Source organism: Culex quinquefasciatus, chromosome 3, assembly GCF_015732765.1.
Source record: "Culex quinquefasciatus strain JHB chromosome 3, VPISU_Cqui_1.0_pri_paternal, whole genome shotgun sequence".
NCBI classification, from domain to species: Eukaryota; Metazoa; Arthropoda; class Insecta; order Diptera; family Culicidae; genus Culex; species Culex quinquefasciatus.
Genome location: NC_051863.1, coordinates 97,944,383 through 97,957,254, shown reverse-complemented (window position 1 = coordinate 97,957,254; position 12,872 = coordinate 97,944,383). Strand labels below are relative to the sequence as shown.

At 41.3% G+C, this 12,872-nt stretch overlaps 1 protein-coding gene across 2 annotated transcripts in view; it reads left to right on the top strand.

Annotated features, from left to right (window-relative positions):
- Positions 1-3,798: 3,798 nt before the first annotated feature.
- Positions 3,799-12,872, top strand: part of LOC6052063 — a 128,175-nt gene continuing 119,101 nt past the window's right edge. The window contains exon 1 of one of the 2 annotated variants that reach the window (XM_038263832.1): positions 3,799-3,908. In XM_038263832.1, the coding sequence (XP_038119760.1) occupies positions 3,885-3,908 (24 nt within the window). In that variant the 5' untranslated portion in view covers positions 3,799-3,884. The remainder of the gene's footprint in view (positions 3,909-12,872) is intronic. The other variant, XM_038263835.1, reaches the window with a different exon arrangement.

Below are 12,872 nucleotides of genomic sequence, written 5' to 3'. Positions count from 1 at the left end.
ATTCAATTTATACGCAATGTTTTTCACAGTACGCTTTCACTGTGCGCGCACGCTCTATCTCTTTTCGCTCTTGCTGCTTACGCTCGCACACACGGCGAAATGTCAAAACAGGAATCAAAACAAACCGGTGCTGTGCTTTTTCGTTCCGATTTTGGTGCATTATGTGTCGATAGTTGTATGTATTTGTATTTGTTTATGTGTAGTGAGTGAGGGGAAAGTGGAGGTTGTCGTTTAACCGCGGAAAAGAACGATTTGTAGCGAGAACCTTTTGTGTTTTTGCGTCACCATTTTGGTGCATTAGAAGAAGGAAAACTAAGTAGATTCACCACCGCCAGAGTGGGCCACCGATGGAAACTGAGGCTTCAATTCCGTGCGGAGTGAACCCGGCAGGCTGTGCTGTTTTTGTTTATGTGTTTTATGTCGGTAATTGCGTGTGTATTAGTTTGTTTATGTGGGGGATGTGGTTTGCAAAAGAATTTGGAGGAGGTTTTTTCGCGATCGACTTTTGCACCTGTCACAGAAGAAGTCAGAAGAAGAATCCTCGTTGCCGGTATGGTCACCATCATTCAGCTCTACGGAAGCTCTACAATCTCCAGATTCTTCCTGTGGCAGACGGTGCTAGTTTTGCCTGTTGACAGATGCATCTCACGGAAGAGGAGCTTTGCAGTCGCAAGGTATTATTTATTTATCTCAGCCCCCAAAGTTTTTGTTCTGCTGCAGCTTGTCCCCACCGTCAAAAGCCCGGTTCAAATATTTTTTTTCAACCTCTGAAGGAGGAGGAGGAGGCAAAACGGTGCAATCTAATAAGCAGCTGCGTTTTGTAACTGTCTCCAGCGGGGTGAGTCCTACCTATTTAGCAGCACCATCTTCCACCGGAAGATTTTGGGGCCTCCATCGTTCCGGTAGCCATCATTTGCATTGGACAAATCCGGTCATTTCGACAACGGAATTCTCGTTTTTATTCAGATAAGTATTGTTTGCTTTCATTTTGTAGAAGTTACATTTAATAATTATTGTAAAGGCGGAGTATCTTTACAAAAATGATTTACATTTTCATTTTAGAATTGATACTTTGTGTTCTCTTCTCTTTCACAGGACAGCAATTTCTGGACAACCATCATCATATCATAGTATTCATCATAGGGAATTGATTGGATGGGTTTAGAGATCATTTACAAGGTATATTAAACAATATTGTTATGTGAACATATCACTTTTTATCAATTGGATATTCAAAACATGTCAATTCCCGTTTTTTTTTTAAGATAATGGGTCTTAATTGAAAACATTCATGGTGTTAATTTTTGAGATATTAACCTTAAAACTACCATTTAGAAAAACTTCACGCAAATTGTAATTCTCGCTTTTTTTTTCAATTGTCCTTTGTACATAGGAAACCCATGGCGCATTGGTGGTTCTGAAAAAGTAATCTAGAATTGGCCAAAATAAAAAGGAATTTAAAAATATGCAATTTAGCATATCAAATAGATAATTACACCAGCTGTATGATTAACGCTTTTTTCGTTTTGCAAAATCATCTTCAATCAAAGTCATCTGGTTTATGGTACCCATGCTTATTAATGTTAGCCCCAAATCAATCAAAACAATCCATTTCATATAAATTAATTAGACTCTTGAACACTTATATATTTTCTAAAAAAACACCGATATACCACTTGTTTTCATAGTTCTATAATGTTTTCATATGGCAGTTTTCGACATTAAAAAAACTTCTTGTGAATATTTCTTTTTGTAAACAGTGCATTGGGCTTACTCAGTTCAGATAGCGCGAAGCACTTTTACTTAAAAAATAAGTCCTTTTATGTTTTCTGTCGAAAAATACCATTTGAATATAAAAATGTATCATGGGAAGTTGCGAAATATGGATTTGTAAGATTTATTCACAAATCACAAGTTTTCATGATACATTAATGTTTCTGGATGATATTTTTACGAACAGTTTTTTCAGGCAAAAACCTGAACCTGTCTTGATTTTTTTATGTTTCTGGATGATATTTTTTCGCACCATTTTTTCAGGAAAAAGCAGAATTGGCCATGATTATTTCATGTTCCTGGATGATATTTTTCGGTACCATGACATGATATTTTGAAGTTCAAAATGTCAACTTGGTTTGATATTTTTTTGATGTTTCGTAGAGTAACTCATGTTACATTTTATGTTTCTACATCTCTTAAGTCAAGCGTTCTGGAAACATGTCATCTTCATGTTTTTGGCAACATGACAAGTTTACCGTAAGATGTAATTTTCTGATCGGGTGGAACAAACAAAAATCATGCCATGTTCACAAAAACAACTCAAGTTATTTTTTTGTTCGTCATGGGACGAACTTTGAAAAAATTCGACCTCTCCATCAAGAGATGATATTTTCTAGTGTTATCTTGTTTTCGCTGGAGCAGAATTTCGAATGCCCAATTATTTTGGGATTTAGAAAAAAAACGACCTGTCAATTATGAGATGATACAATTATTTTTCATCATGTTTTCGCTAGACTTAGCAAAATTTTCACTCCTCCACAAAATGCCAGTTTTGTTAATGGAAATTTTTATTGAGTTTTTTTGCACATTAATTTACTTTAAATACACTAGTTAAACTAATCACATTAAACAGTATTTTACCGCACATAAAATTTCATCGAAAAGTGCAAAAATGGGCCCACGCGCTCGTTCTCTCTTCTCTCTTCTTTCGTTTACTGCTCGCACGCAACGCGCGAGACATGTCGTGACAGGAATCGGCAATCGGCAGACAGACAGCTTTTGCGTTCGTGGCGGGCTGGTTTGTTTACGTTTCGCGCAGTAGTTTTCCGCGGATAAATTGTAGTCCGCGAATCGCCGCGGGTCGTGAGTACGTTCTGTGGCCGAGGGAGTGTGTGTTCGTTCGGTCCGTGGCGTTCGGGAGCCGCGATATATTGTGGTTAAGTGATTGCTTCTGTTTTGGTGGCTGGGGTGAAGAAAAAGTTCCGCTCAGTGTTGGCGGATGCAAGGAATGTTCAGGCCAAGCAGCTGCCCCCAGAAGAAGAATCCTCTTGCCCTTAATGTCACATGGCCTCCTTCCTCCTTCTTCTCCTGCAGGTTCTGTCTTGACACGGATCAACGCCGGAACGATTTCGGTGGATTTGACAGGACACGGGAGTTCTCAGTGAAGAAAAACACAGCTGGTTAAGTTTGTTTTGGTTTTGGTGTCGCGTGATTGGAATCCTGATTTGTGGGGGAACATTGTTTTCGCGAATTCGCGATTGTGTGCGTGTGTGTTTGTTTACGTTTGACGTATTCATGGTGAACGGGTGATTACAACTGGATGAAATTTTCTTGGTGTTTCCGGAGGGGGTGAGCGAGACAAAAACTGACAAATCCGCGTTGGTGCTGGTTGCGGCCTGCGTTTGTTTATGTGACTGTGCTTTGGGGTTTGTTTACGTTTTTAATTGATTATTGTGAGTGTGTGGCAGGGGCAGGGACGTGACAATGTGACATTGCTTCTATCCTTTAGGGGTGTCCGTGACAGAAGGAAGAACCTTTCTCTGGTTATTTCAGAGGAGGTAATCTATTGAGCGACTCGCGGGCAGTTTCCCGGTGAAGGTGGAGAGTTGAGTCCATTTGAATCGATGGTACATGCTGGTTCTATATACTTAGCAGGAAGAAGTATTTCAACGATTTTTTGACTCAGATAAGTATTAATTGTTTTCCTGTTCCTTTTTTTATATAATATCATGTTGAATTATTTGATAAAAAATGTCTATTTGAGAATTGATACTTTGTGTTTTGTTTTCTTCAACAGGACCACAACCTGGGCATGTTTTGGGACATTCAGCATCTGGCGTTTTGTTTAATTATGCAAATTAGCTGCGATGCAACCGTGCTTTGGTTGAATGGATTTGAAGAGGATTAACCAGGTATGTACGAAAAATATTCAATTCAATTCAATTGTGTTTTTATTAGAATTTAACAGTTCTGCTCCAGGATGTTACATTTGCAATTCAGAGATTTGGAGAACCTTTCAACTGAGATCAATTCATAAGCCTTTGCAGGGAGGATACATATTTCTAAGTTTAGATTTTGCTAACTGGGTGTTCTTTTAGGGAAAATAAATTTTGAGAAAAAACCCTAGATCTATGTTTGGCTTAAAAACTAATATCACAGTTGTTGACGGAGGAGTGCTTCGATGAGCGGATTCGTTGACATCCCACATGAAGTCCTGAAGGTTCTCGTTGCCTTTTCGATGCTTGCGTCGATGGTGTCGACGCCGGCCAGCTTGTGTAGATCGTCGGTCGGGTACCACGGGTCCAGGTTGTGCACCATCTTGAGCAGCTTGTTCTGCTTCACCTGGAGTCGCTTTCAGTGCGATTTGGCGCAGTTGCCCCAGACCGCAGCAGCGTAGGTCAGCATTGGACGGATGATGCACTTTATCACTAGCGACTTGTTCTTGATGCTCAGCTTCGACCGCCGATTCAGCAGGGAGTAGAGCGCTTTGGTGGAGCGATCCACCTTCCCGATGATGTAGTTCACGTGCTTGTCGTACTTTAGCTTCTTGTCATGCACCACACCCAGGTACGTGACTTCGTCGTCCCACGTTGCAGGCTGGCCGTTGACGCTGATCGATCTGCGGGGAAGGTGCCGTGCAGCACGCCTCCTGGTGAAGAAGATGGACTGGGTTTTCCCAGCGTTCAGCTTGATGCGCCACTTCCGCTGAAACTCCTCGAGGTTGTTCTGTGCCGCTTGTAGGTGGGTGACGACGATCTTCGGGTCCTTATCCGATGCCAAGTATGCAGTGTCATCCGCAAAGAATGCGTACGACACTCCATCGATCATCGGCACGTCGGAGGTAAGGATGTTGTAGAGAGTCGGGCTCAGCACTGATCCTTGGGGCACGCCGAAGGGGATGTTGTGGACGGAAGAACGCTCGCCATTCACCGTCACCGTAAACGACCGCTTTGTCAGGAACGACTCGACGATCTTGACCAGGAACGGCTGGAGGTTCGAGCGGAAGAGCTTGTAGACCACGGCGTCCTGCCACACGGAGTCGTAGGCCTTTTCGACGTCGAGAAGGATCATGCCGGTCGACTTCCCCGCCAGGAAACCGCGCTTCACCATCTCCGAGATACGGGCGAGTTGGTGCACCGTTGAGTGCCCCGTCTTGAAGCCGAACTGCTCGTGTGGGATGAGTTGCTCCGTCTCCAGGTGACGGTTCATCCGGGCGAGGATCACCCGTTCCAGGAGTTTGCTTAGGCTGCTCAAAAGGCTGATCGGGCGGTAGTTACCTGGATTGGTTATGTCCTTGTTCGCCTTTGGGATGGCGATCACGTTCGCGTGTTTCCAGCCGGCCGGAAAGTAGCCCAAGGCCAGGCAAGCGTTGAAGATTTTGGTCAGGACGACCAACCCTTTTCTTGGCAGCTGCTTGAGGCACGTATTCCGGATTCCATCTTGCCCAGGAGACTTCCGGTTTTTGAGCTTGCTGATGATCGCCTTGACCTCTTTCGGCTTGACAAGGGCGGCCGGAGGCACGGGAGGAGTTGTCGCTCGGATGTGGCCAAGCGCGTTCTCCACAGCGGCCGATGTTTCGGGATCACCTGGTTGCTCGTTGTTGTGGGCAGCGGCGAATGCACTCGCGAGCGCTTCGGCTTTCGCTGAAGGGCTCGCTACGAGGTCTCCGTTGACGTTCAGCGGGGGGCTGTACTTGACCATGTTCCGGAGGTTGCGGGTAAGCTTCCAGAACTTGTTGCTGCCGTTGTCCAGCGTCCTTAGCAAGGAGCCGAAGTTTTTGTAGCGGTGTTCGGCGCTTTTGGTGCTGATGACGTTGTTCAGGTGGGTCACCACCGCTCCGATGAGCGGGTCCCGTCTTCGGATGAACTGTCTACGCCGCACGTTCCTCAGCCGGATTAGCAGCTTCAGCTCGTCGGGAATGTCCTTCTTCTGAGGTAGGATCCTACGCGAAGGGACAGCGGCTTCCTCAGCTGCTTTGAGGATGGCGGTGAACTTGTCGATGGCGTCGTCGATTTTCTCCGAGCGATCCAGATCGTTGATCCAGCTTGCGTTAAGGTCGACCTCCCGCTCGATCGAGCGAGCAAAAGTGCTCCAGTTCGCTCTGTCGAAGCATCGGACGAGTCTTCCAGCCGGGGCGACTGGAACATCAACGTCGATCGTAAAGGTGACCGGCAGATGGTCCGACGACAGTTCGACGTGCGTTATCGGCTTCGACATCGGCACCTGGTTGTTTGAGATGACCAGGTCCAACGTGGAAGGCCTCCCTCGTCCAGCGGGGCAGCGGGTGGGAGTATCCGGAGCGTGGATGTAGATGTCCTTGGACTCGTACTCTTGGTGCAGGATTTGCCCTGCTTTGTTGGCCCTGGCACAGTTCCACATCCTATGTCGCGCGTTCAGGTCACCCACCAGGAAGAATGGCCCATCGATACTGCTGAGCTGGCGGATATCGCGTCGGAGCTGGCTGAGCGTTGCCCTGCGAGGAGAACCGGGGTAGTAGACGGCAAAGATGTTAACTGGTGCCGGGTCCGTCTTGACTGTGATCCCAACAGACTCGATTGCACGGGTCGAGGTTTCCAGCTTGGAGAAGTTGATGCCGTTTCGCACCAGAAGTGCCACTCCTCCCCCTCGAGCAGCATCCGGCGAGTTACGGTCCGCGCGAACAATGGTGTAGTTTTCGTGGTACACCGAGTTGTTGAGCTGCAGCCAGGTCTCCGTGATTGCAGCGATGTTACGAAAAATATTATTTTAAAGTGAACCTATCACTGTTCGAACTTCATTTTGTTACTTTTGCGCATATATATATTTTTTTTCAAACCAAATCAATGTAGTCATAAATTTTATATTAATTGAATTGAAACACCAAGATATATTGATCACAGATGGCTTCGAAAATCTTTTTCTAGAATATTTTGTGCGAATTATTGTTTTAATATTGGCAATATCAAATAAAGTGAAATTTTATTTAAATATTTAATGAATTTCTTTAAATATTTTTTACATTTAAAAATATTGTTGACTTTCTGTTCACAGAAAAAAAAATTATGGTAATATTCATCAGGAAATTGTGACAGATTTTGTGGCAAAATAAATGATTAATTTTACCCCAGAAAATGATGAATTTTAATCAGTTTTTGATGAATATTCATCAGGTTCACATTTAAAAAAAAAAAAATTATGAAGTATTAGTAAAAAAAGGTAATATTCAACCTACCAAATTTTCAACATTCCAAAATTCAACTTTTTTTTCTGTGTAAATCATTTTAATAACAGATTGATTGAAAGTTATTAACAAAACCTTCAAAAAATAGATAAGACTGGTATCCCTTAAAATATACACATTGTATCTGAGTTTTGTGGCATGCATATAAAATGAATATTAATGGCAAAAACTCAATACATTAATCGATTTAATTTCAAAATCAATTTTGATAATTAATTCAATTTATACGCAATGTTTTTCACAGTACGCTTTCACTGTGCGCGCACGCTCTCTTTCTTTTCGCTCTTGTTGCTTACGCTCGCACACACGGCGAAATGTCAAAACAGGAATCAAAACAAACCGGTGCTGTGCTTTTTCGTTTCGTAAATCGGGAAAAAGTGCATTTTTGGTGCATTATGTGTCGATAGTCGTATGTATTTGTGTTTGTTTATGTGTAGTGAGTGAGAGGAAAGTGGAGGTTGTCGTTTTACCGCGGAAAAAAACGATTTGTAGCGAGAATCTTGTGTGATTTTGGTCACCATTTTGGTGCATTAGAAGAAGGAAAACTAAGTAGATTCACCACCGCCAGAGTTGGCCACGATGGAAACTGAGGCTTCAATTCGGTGCGGAGTGAACCTGGCAGGCTGTGCTGTTTTTGTTTATGTGTTTTATGTCGGTAATTGCGTGTGTATTAGTTTGTTTATGTGGGGGATGTGGTTTGCAAAAGAATTCGGAGGAGGTTTTTTCGCGATCGACTTTTGCACCTGTCACAGAAGAAGTCAGAAGAGGAATCCTCGTTGCCGGTATGGCCACCAGCATTCAGCTTTACGGAAGCTCTACAATCTCCAGATTCTTCCTGTGGCAGACGGTGCTAGTTTTGCCTGTTGACAGATGCATCTCGCGGAAGAGGAGCTTTGCAGTCGCAAGGTATTATTTATTTATCACAGCCCCCAAAGTTTTTGTTCTGCTGCAGCTTGTCCCCTCCGTCAAAAGCCCGGTTCAAATATATTTTTTGCCTTTCTTACTAAAGAAAGGTATAGGGGAACAGCATCTAATTCCAGCGTGCCTCTAATGTTGGCAGGTCAGAACTTTGACATTCAATTAAAGCTAATTAAACGCATTTTCAACTGAAATCGAGTGATAAATAGCTCAATAAGAAGTAAGCAAGCAAGTTTCTATCAAAAGTTTTGCAAAATTAGTTGTTTAAATAGTGAAAATCAGCAAATTGGATGGAGTTAGGAGCGAGAGCTAAACCTGCCAAACATACGAGAATTTCCCCTAGTGTTTGCTTTTGGCTCCGACTCCAATTCAAGCTTCGTTCTCAAATCATTTCTCGAGAAATATAAATTCGAAAAATTTGCAAAAAATCATGGACGATCGATTTTCGACGCCCGATCGATTGACAATGACAGAATTGGTCTACCTCCAATATCCGAATTTTGGCGCTTAATTTACTGTAAAGCACGCGTGACGTCCGTGTGTGGTAAAAAGTGCTCAATTTTGTGGTAGGGGTTTCTCAGAGCCCACATTATGGATTTAAGCTCTCTTGGGCGCATTTGAAAGGGGATGTGCTGAACCTGAACCAGTTCCATACCAAATTTGAATTTATCCATTTTTATGGGGACTCGGAGTGTGTTTTCACCAAATCAGGCGGTTTTCAAATGAAAATTCGGTCGAAAATTGAAGTATTGAAATCGTTTATTTATCCAAAAAATTGCATTTTCCCCGCCCTATATCCTCCCAAATTTTCATCCACGTCGGTAATGTGGTTCTTGATTTACAGCTTGTGGACTAATTCACTGTGAGGGGGAAAAACCCCTAAAAAAGGTAAAAGCCAACTTTCACCAAATGCCAAAACTATTCCTTTGGCATTTTATCTAATTTTTTTTCTCCACATCATAATCTAGACCATACTCGATGTTCTGAAACAAATTTGACCTCATTCGGATTTACCGTTCAGATTTTAGAAAAATTCCATTTTTGCCTTTCTTACTAAAGAAAGGTATAGTGTTTGCTTTTGGCTCCGACTCCAATTCAAGCTTCGTTCTCAAATCATTTCTCGAGAAATATAAATTCGAAAAATTTGCAAAAAATCATGGACGATCGATTTTCGACGCCCGATCGATTGACAATGACAGAATTGGTCTACCTCCAATATCCGAATTTTGGCGCTTAATTTACTGTAAAGCACGCGTGACGTCCGTGTGTGGTAAAAAAGTGCTCAATTTTGTGGTAGGGGGTTTCTCAGAGCCCACATTATGGATTTAAGCTCTCTTGGGCGCATTTGAAAGGGGATGTGCTGAACCTGAACCAGTTCCATACCAAATTTGAATTTATCCATTTTTTATGGGGACTCGGAGTGTGTTTTCACCAAATCAGGCGGTTTTCAAATGAAAATTCGGTCGAAAATTGAAGTATTGAAATCGTTTATTTATCCAAAAAATTGCATTTTCCCAGCCCTATATCCTCCCAAATTTTCATCCACGTCGGTAATGTGGTTCTTGATTTACAGCTTGTGGACTAATTCACTGTGAGGGGGAAAAACCCCTAAAAAAGGTAAAAGCCAACTTTCACCAAATGCCAAAACTATTCCTTTGGCATTTTATCTAATTTTTTTTCTCCACATCATAATCTAGACCATACTCGATGTTCTGAAACAAATTTGACCTCATTCGGATTTACCGTTCAGATTTTAGAAAAATTCCATTTTTGCCTTTCTTACTAAAGAAAGGTATAGTGTTTGCTTTTGGCTCCGACTCCAATTCAAGCTTCGTTCTCAAATCATTTCTCGAGAAATATAAATTCGAAAAATTTTCAAAAATCATGGACGATCGATATTCGTCGCCTCGTCGACAAGTTGTCAAGTTGAGCTTCACATGCAGACGCGAGCAATGCTGGCGCGTGATGCTGGCGCGTGATGCTGGCGCGTATAGAGTTTTGATACTAGATTACCCCCTTTTAGTGCAAGTTGCTTTATCGATTGCTCGTTCATCACATATCGCCTATCATTATTTTCTATGCTGAGCTTCAGTGAACGCAAACTAGACGCAAGCAGCTATCTGTTCTGAAGCCTCATGCTCATTCTTTTGCCTTTTTTTTGTTTTGCTCATTCTCTGATCGAACTCTGAGCGAACGAATTTCTGGGAAGCGTCCAAGCTTCCCATGTGCCAGTGACAACGCACATCGCGGGTTTGGTTTTCTAGCTTCGGTACTAGCCTTTTTGTGTATTAGTATTTTTGTTCATCGTACCAGCGCACCAAGGTGGTTTATTCGGTACGTTTGCGTTTGTCGTAGTGAAGTCCCACCGAGCGCTCAGCCGTTGTATGCTTCCCAATCCCAAAAACGCCTAAATGCATACTACATACTCATGCATACTTATTGAAAGCTCACAATTTTGCCTAACGCCTAAATGACAGTTTAGTGAATTACAGTAGGCGTTTCAAAGCTTTCAAGAACATTTATGCGGCTTTACCGTTACATCGTTGTTTACAACACGGAAAATTCTCGGGTGTTGAAACACTTTCTGCTAGTCATTTTGTAACCACTTTAACGCATTGGAGGAAGACGGAATTATTTTGTTTTCTCGTTAATTCTTGATATTTTGAAAAGTGCAATAAAAAACACTCAGAGAATACGAACAATTTAGCGATATGCAGAAAACATTACGAACATCGCAAATTGTGAGCTAATTCTCTGTCTCAAAAACAATGTGTTTTGATTTAAAAAATCGAAAATGCTTGTGTGCGAGCACAGCTTACAACCGGCCATGGCAAATGGGGCAAAAACCAGCGCTTATGAAAAAACCAGTTATATGAAAAAATATGGTTGAGTTTCGAATTGTATTATGAATGGACCATTCTTTATTTTGCTATTTTTTGAAAAAAAAAATCAACTGCCGTTAACTTCCTTTTGTAAGAAAGGCTCTATCTCACCCCAGGTGGGATTAAATCGGGTTTTATTTTCAGCCTCTGAAGGAGGCCGAGGCAAAACGGTGCAATCTAATAAGCAGCTGCGTTTTGTAACTGTCTCCAGCGGGGCGGGTCCTACCTATTTAGCAGCACCATCTTCCACCGGAAGATTTTGGGGCCTCCATCGTTCCGGTAGCCATCATTTGCATTGGACAAATCCGGTCATTTCGACAACGGAATTCTCGTTTTTATTCAGATAAGTATTGTTTGCTTTCATTTTGTAGAAGTTACATTTAATAATTATTGTAAAGGCGGAGTATCTTTACAAAAATGATTTACATTTTCATTTTAGAATTGATACTTTGTGTTCTCTTCTCTTTCACAGGACAGCAATTTCTGGACAACCATCATCATATCATAGTATTCATCATAGGGAATTGATTGGATGGATTTAGAGATCATTTACAAGGTATGTTAAAAATATTGTTATGTGAACATATCACTTTTTATCCATTGGATATTCAATACATGTCAATTCCCGTTTTTTTTTAAAGATAATGGGTCTTAATTGAAAACATTCATGGTGTTAATTTTTTAGATATTACCCTTAAAACTACTTTTGAGAAAAACTTCTTGCAAATTGGAATTCTCGCTTAATTTTTAAAAAGGTCCTATGTAAATAGGAAACTCATGGCGCTTTGATGGTTTTGAAAAAGTAATCTAGAATTATTTATTGGCAAAAAAAAGGAATCTAAAAATCTAAAAAGTTGCAGTTGAGTCTTTTTACCGGACGGACGCGTTTTTTAATTCGCTCTACCCGAGCAGACGGAAATAACTTGGGAAGGTCAGTTTTTGATATTGTGAGAAGATCGAAATATGTTATTGGGATGATCGGATTAGTTGTTAAAATAACAAAAATCAATAACAAAGATTTGTTCGAAGAATAACTTAAACTGTTATTATGTTGTTATTGCAATAACAAATCAATAACACAGAAGGAATCATGAAGGAATAACAAGATTTGTTATTTTGTGCGGAGAGGTGGAGCAGCATAATAACAAAAAATATTATTGAACTGGTATGTCTCCATAACAAAAAAAGTTATTGTTTTGGTTTATTTGTAATTTGCAAATAAACCTGCAGTTGACATAACTCCTCTGTACTAGTCAGGGCTGCAGAGTCGGGTACCTCCAAGCGACTTTGAATCCATACTTTGAAGACAACTCCGACTCTGGATGCAGGATATGACGTCAACGACGACTTCAGCTCTCCAAAATTACCCGACTTCACAGATTCCGACTCCAAGTAAAAGTTGCTGAAAATTAGATGAATCCGATGCAGTCTCCGAGGTCACACTCCAGCTCGAACTTCAACGTCAGCTCCGACTTCATGGCTCTGTGAAAATAATAACAGTTTTTGTTATTCACACTTAAAAAATTCTCAATAAATAAATCAATTCCGTTAGGGAATATAACAAAATAAAAAAAAGAACTTTTAAAAGTTAATTATCGGATTAATTTTAGCTTGAAACCCCATTTCATGGTCAAAATAATGACCCCGACGAAATTGGTCAAAATTATCCCATAGTTCTAGCCAATTTTAGCAAAGTCCGTTAGGGGGTATATCAAATAATTAAAAAAACAACTTTCAAAATTTCAACTTTTTAGAATAATTTTAGCTTAAGAACCCCATTTCATGGCCAAAATAATGACCCCGACGAAATTGGTCAAAATTATCCCATAGTTCTAACCATTTTAAACAAAGTCCTT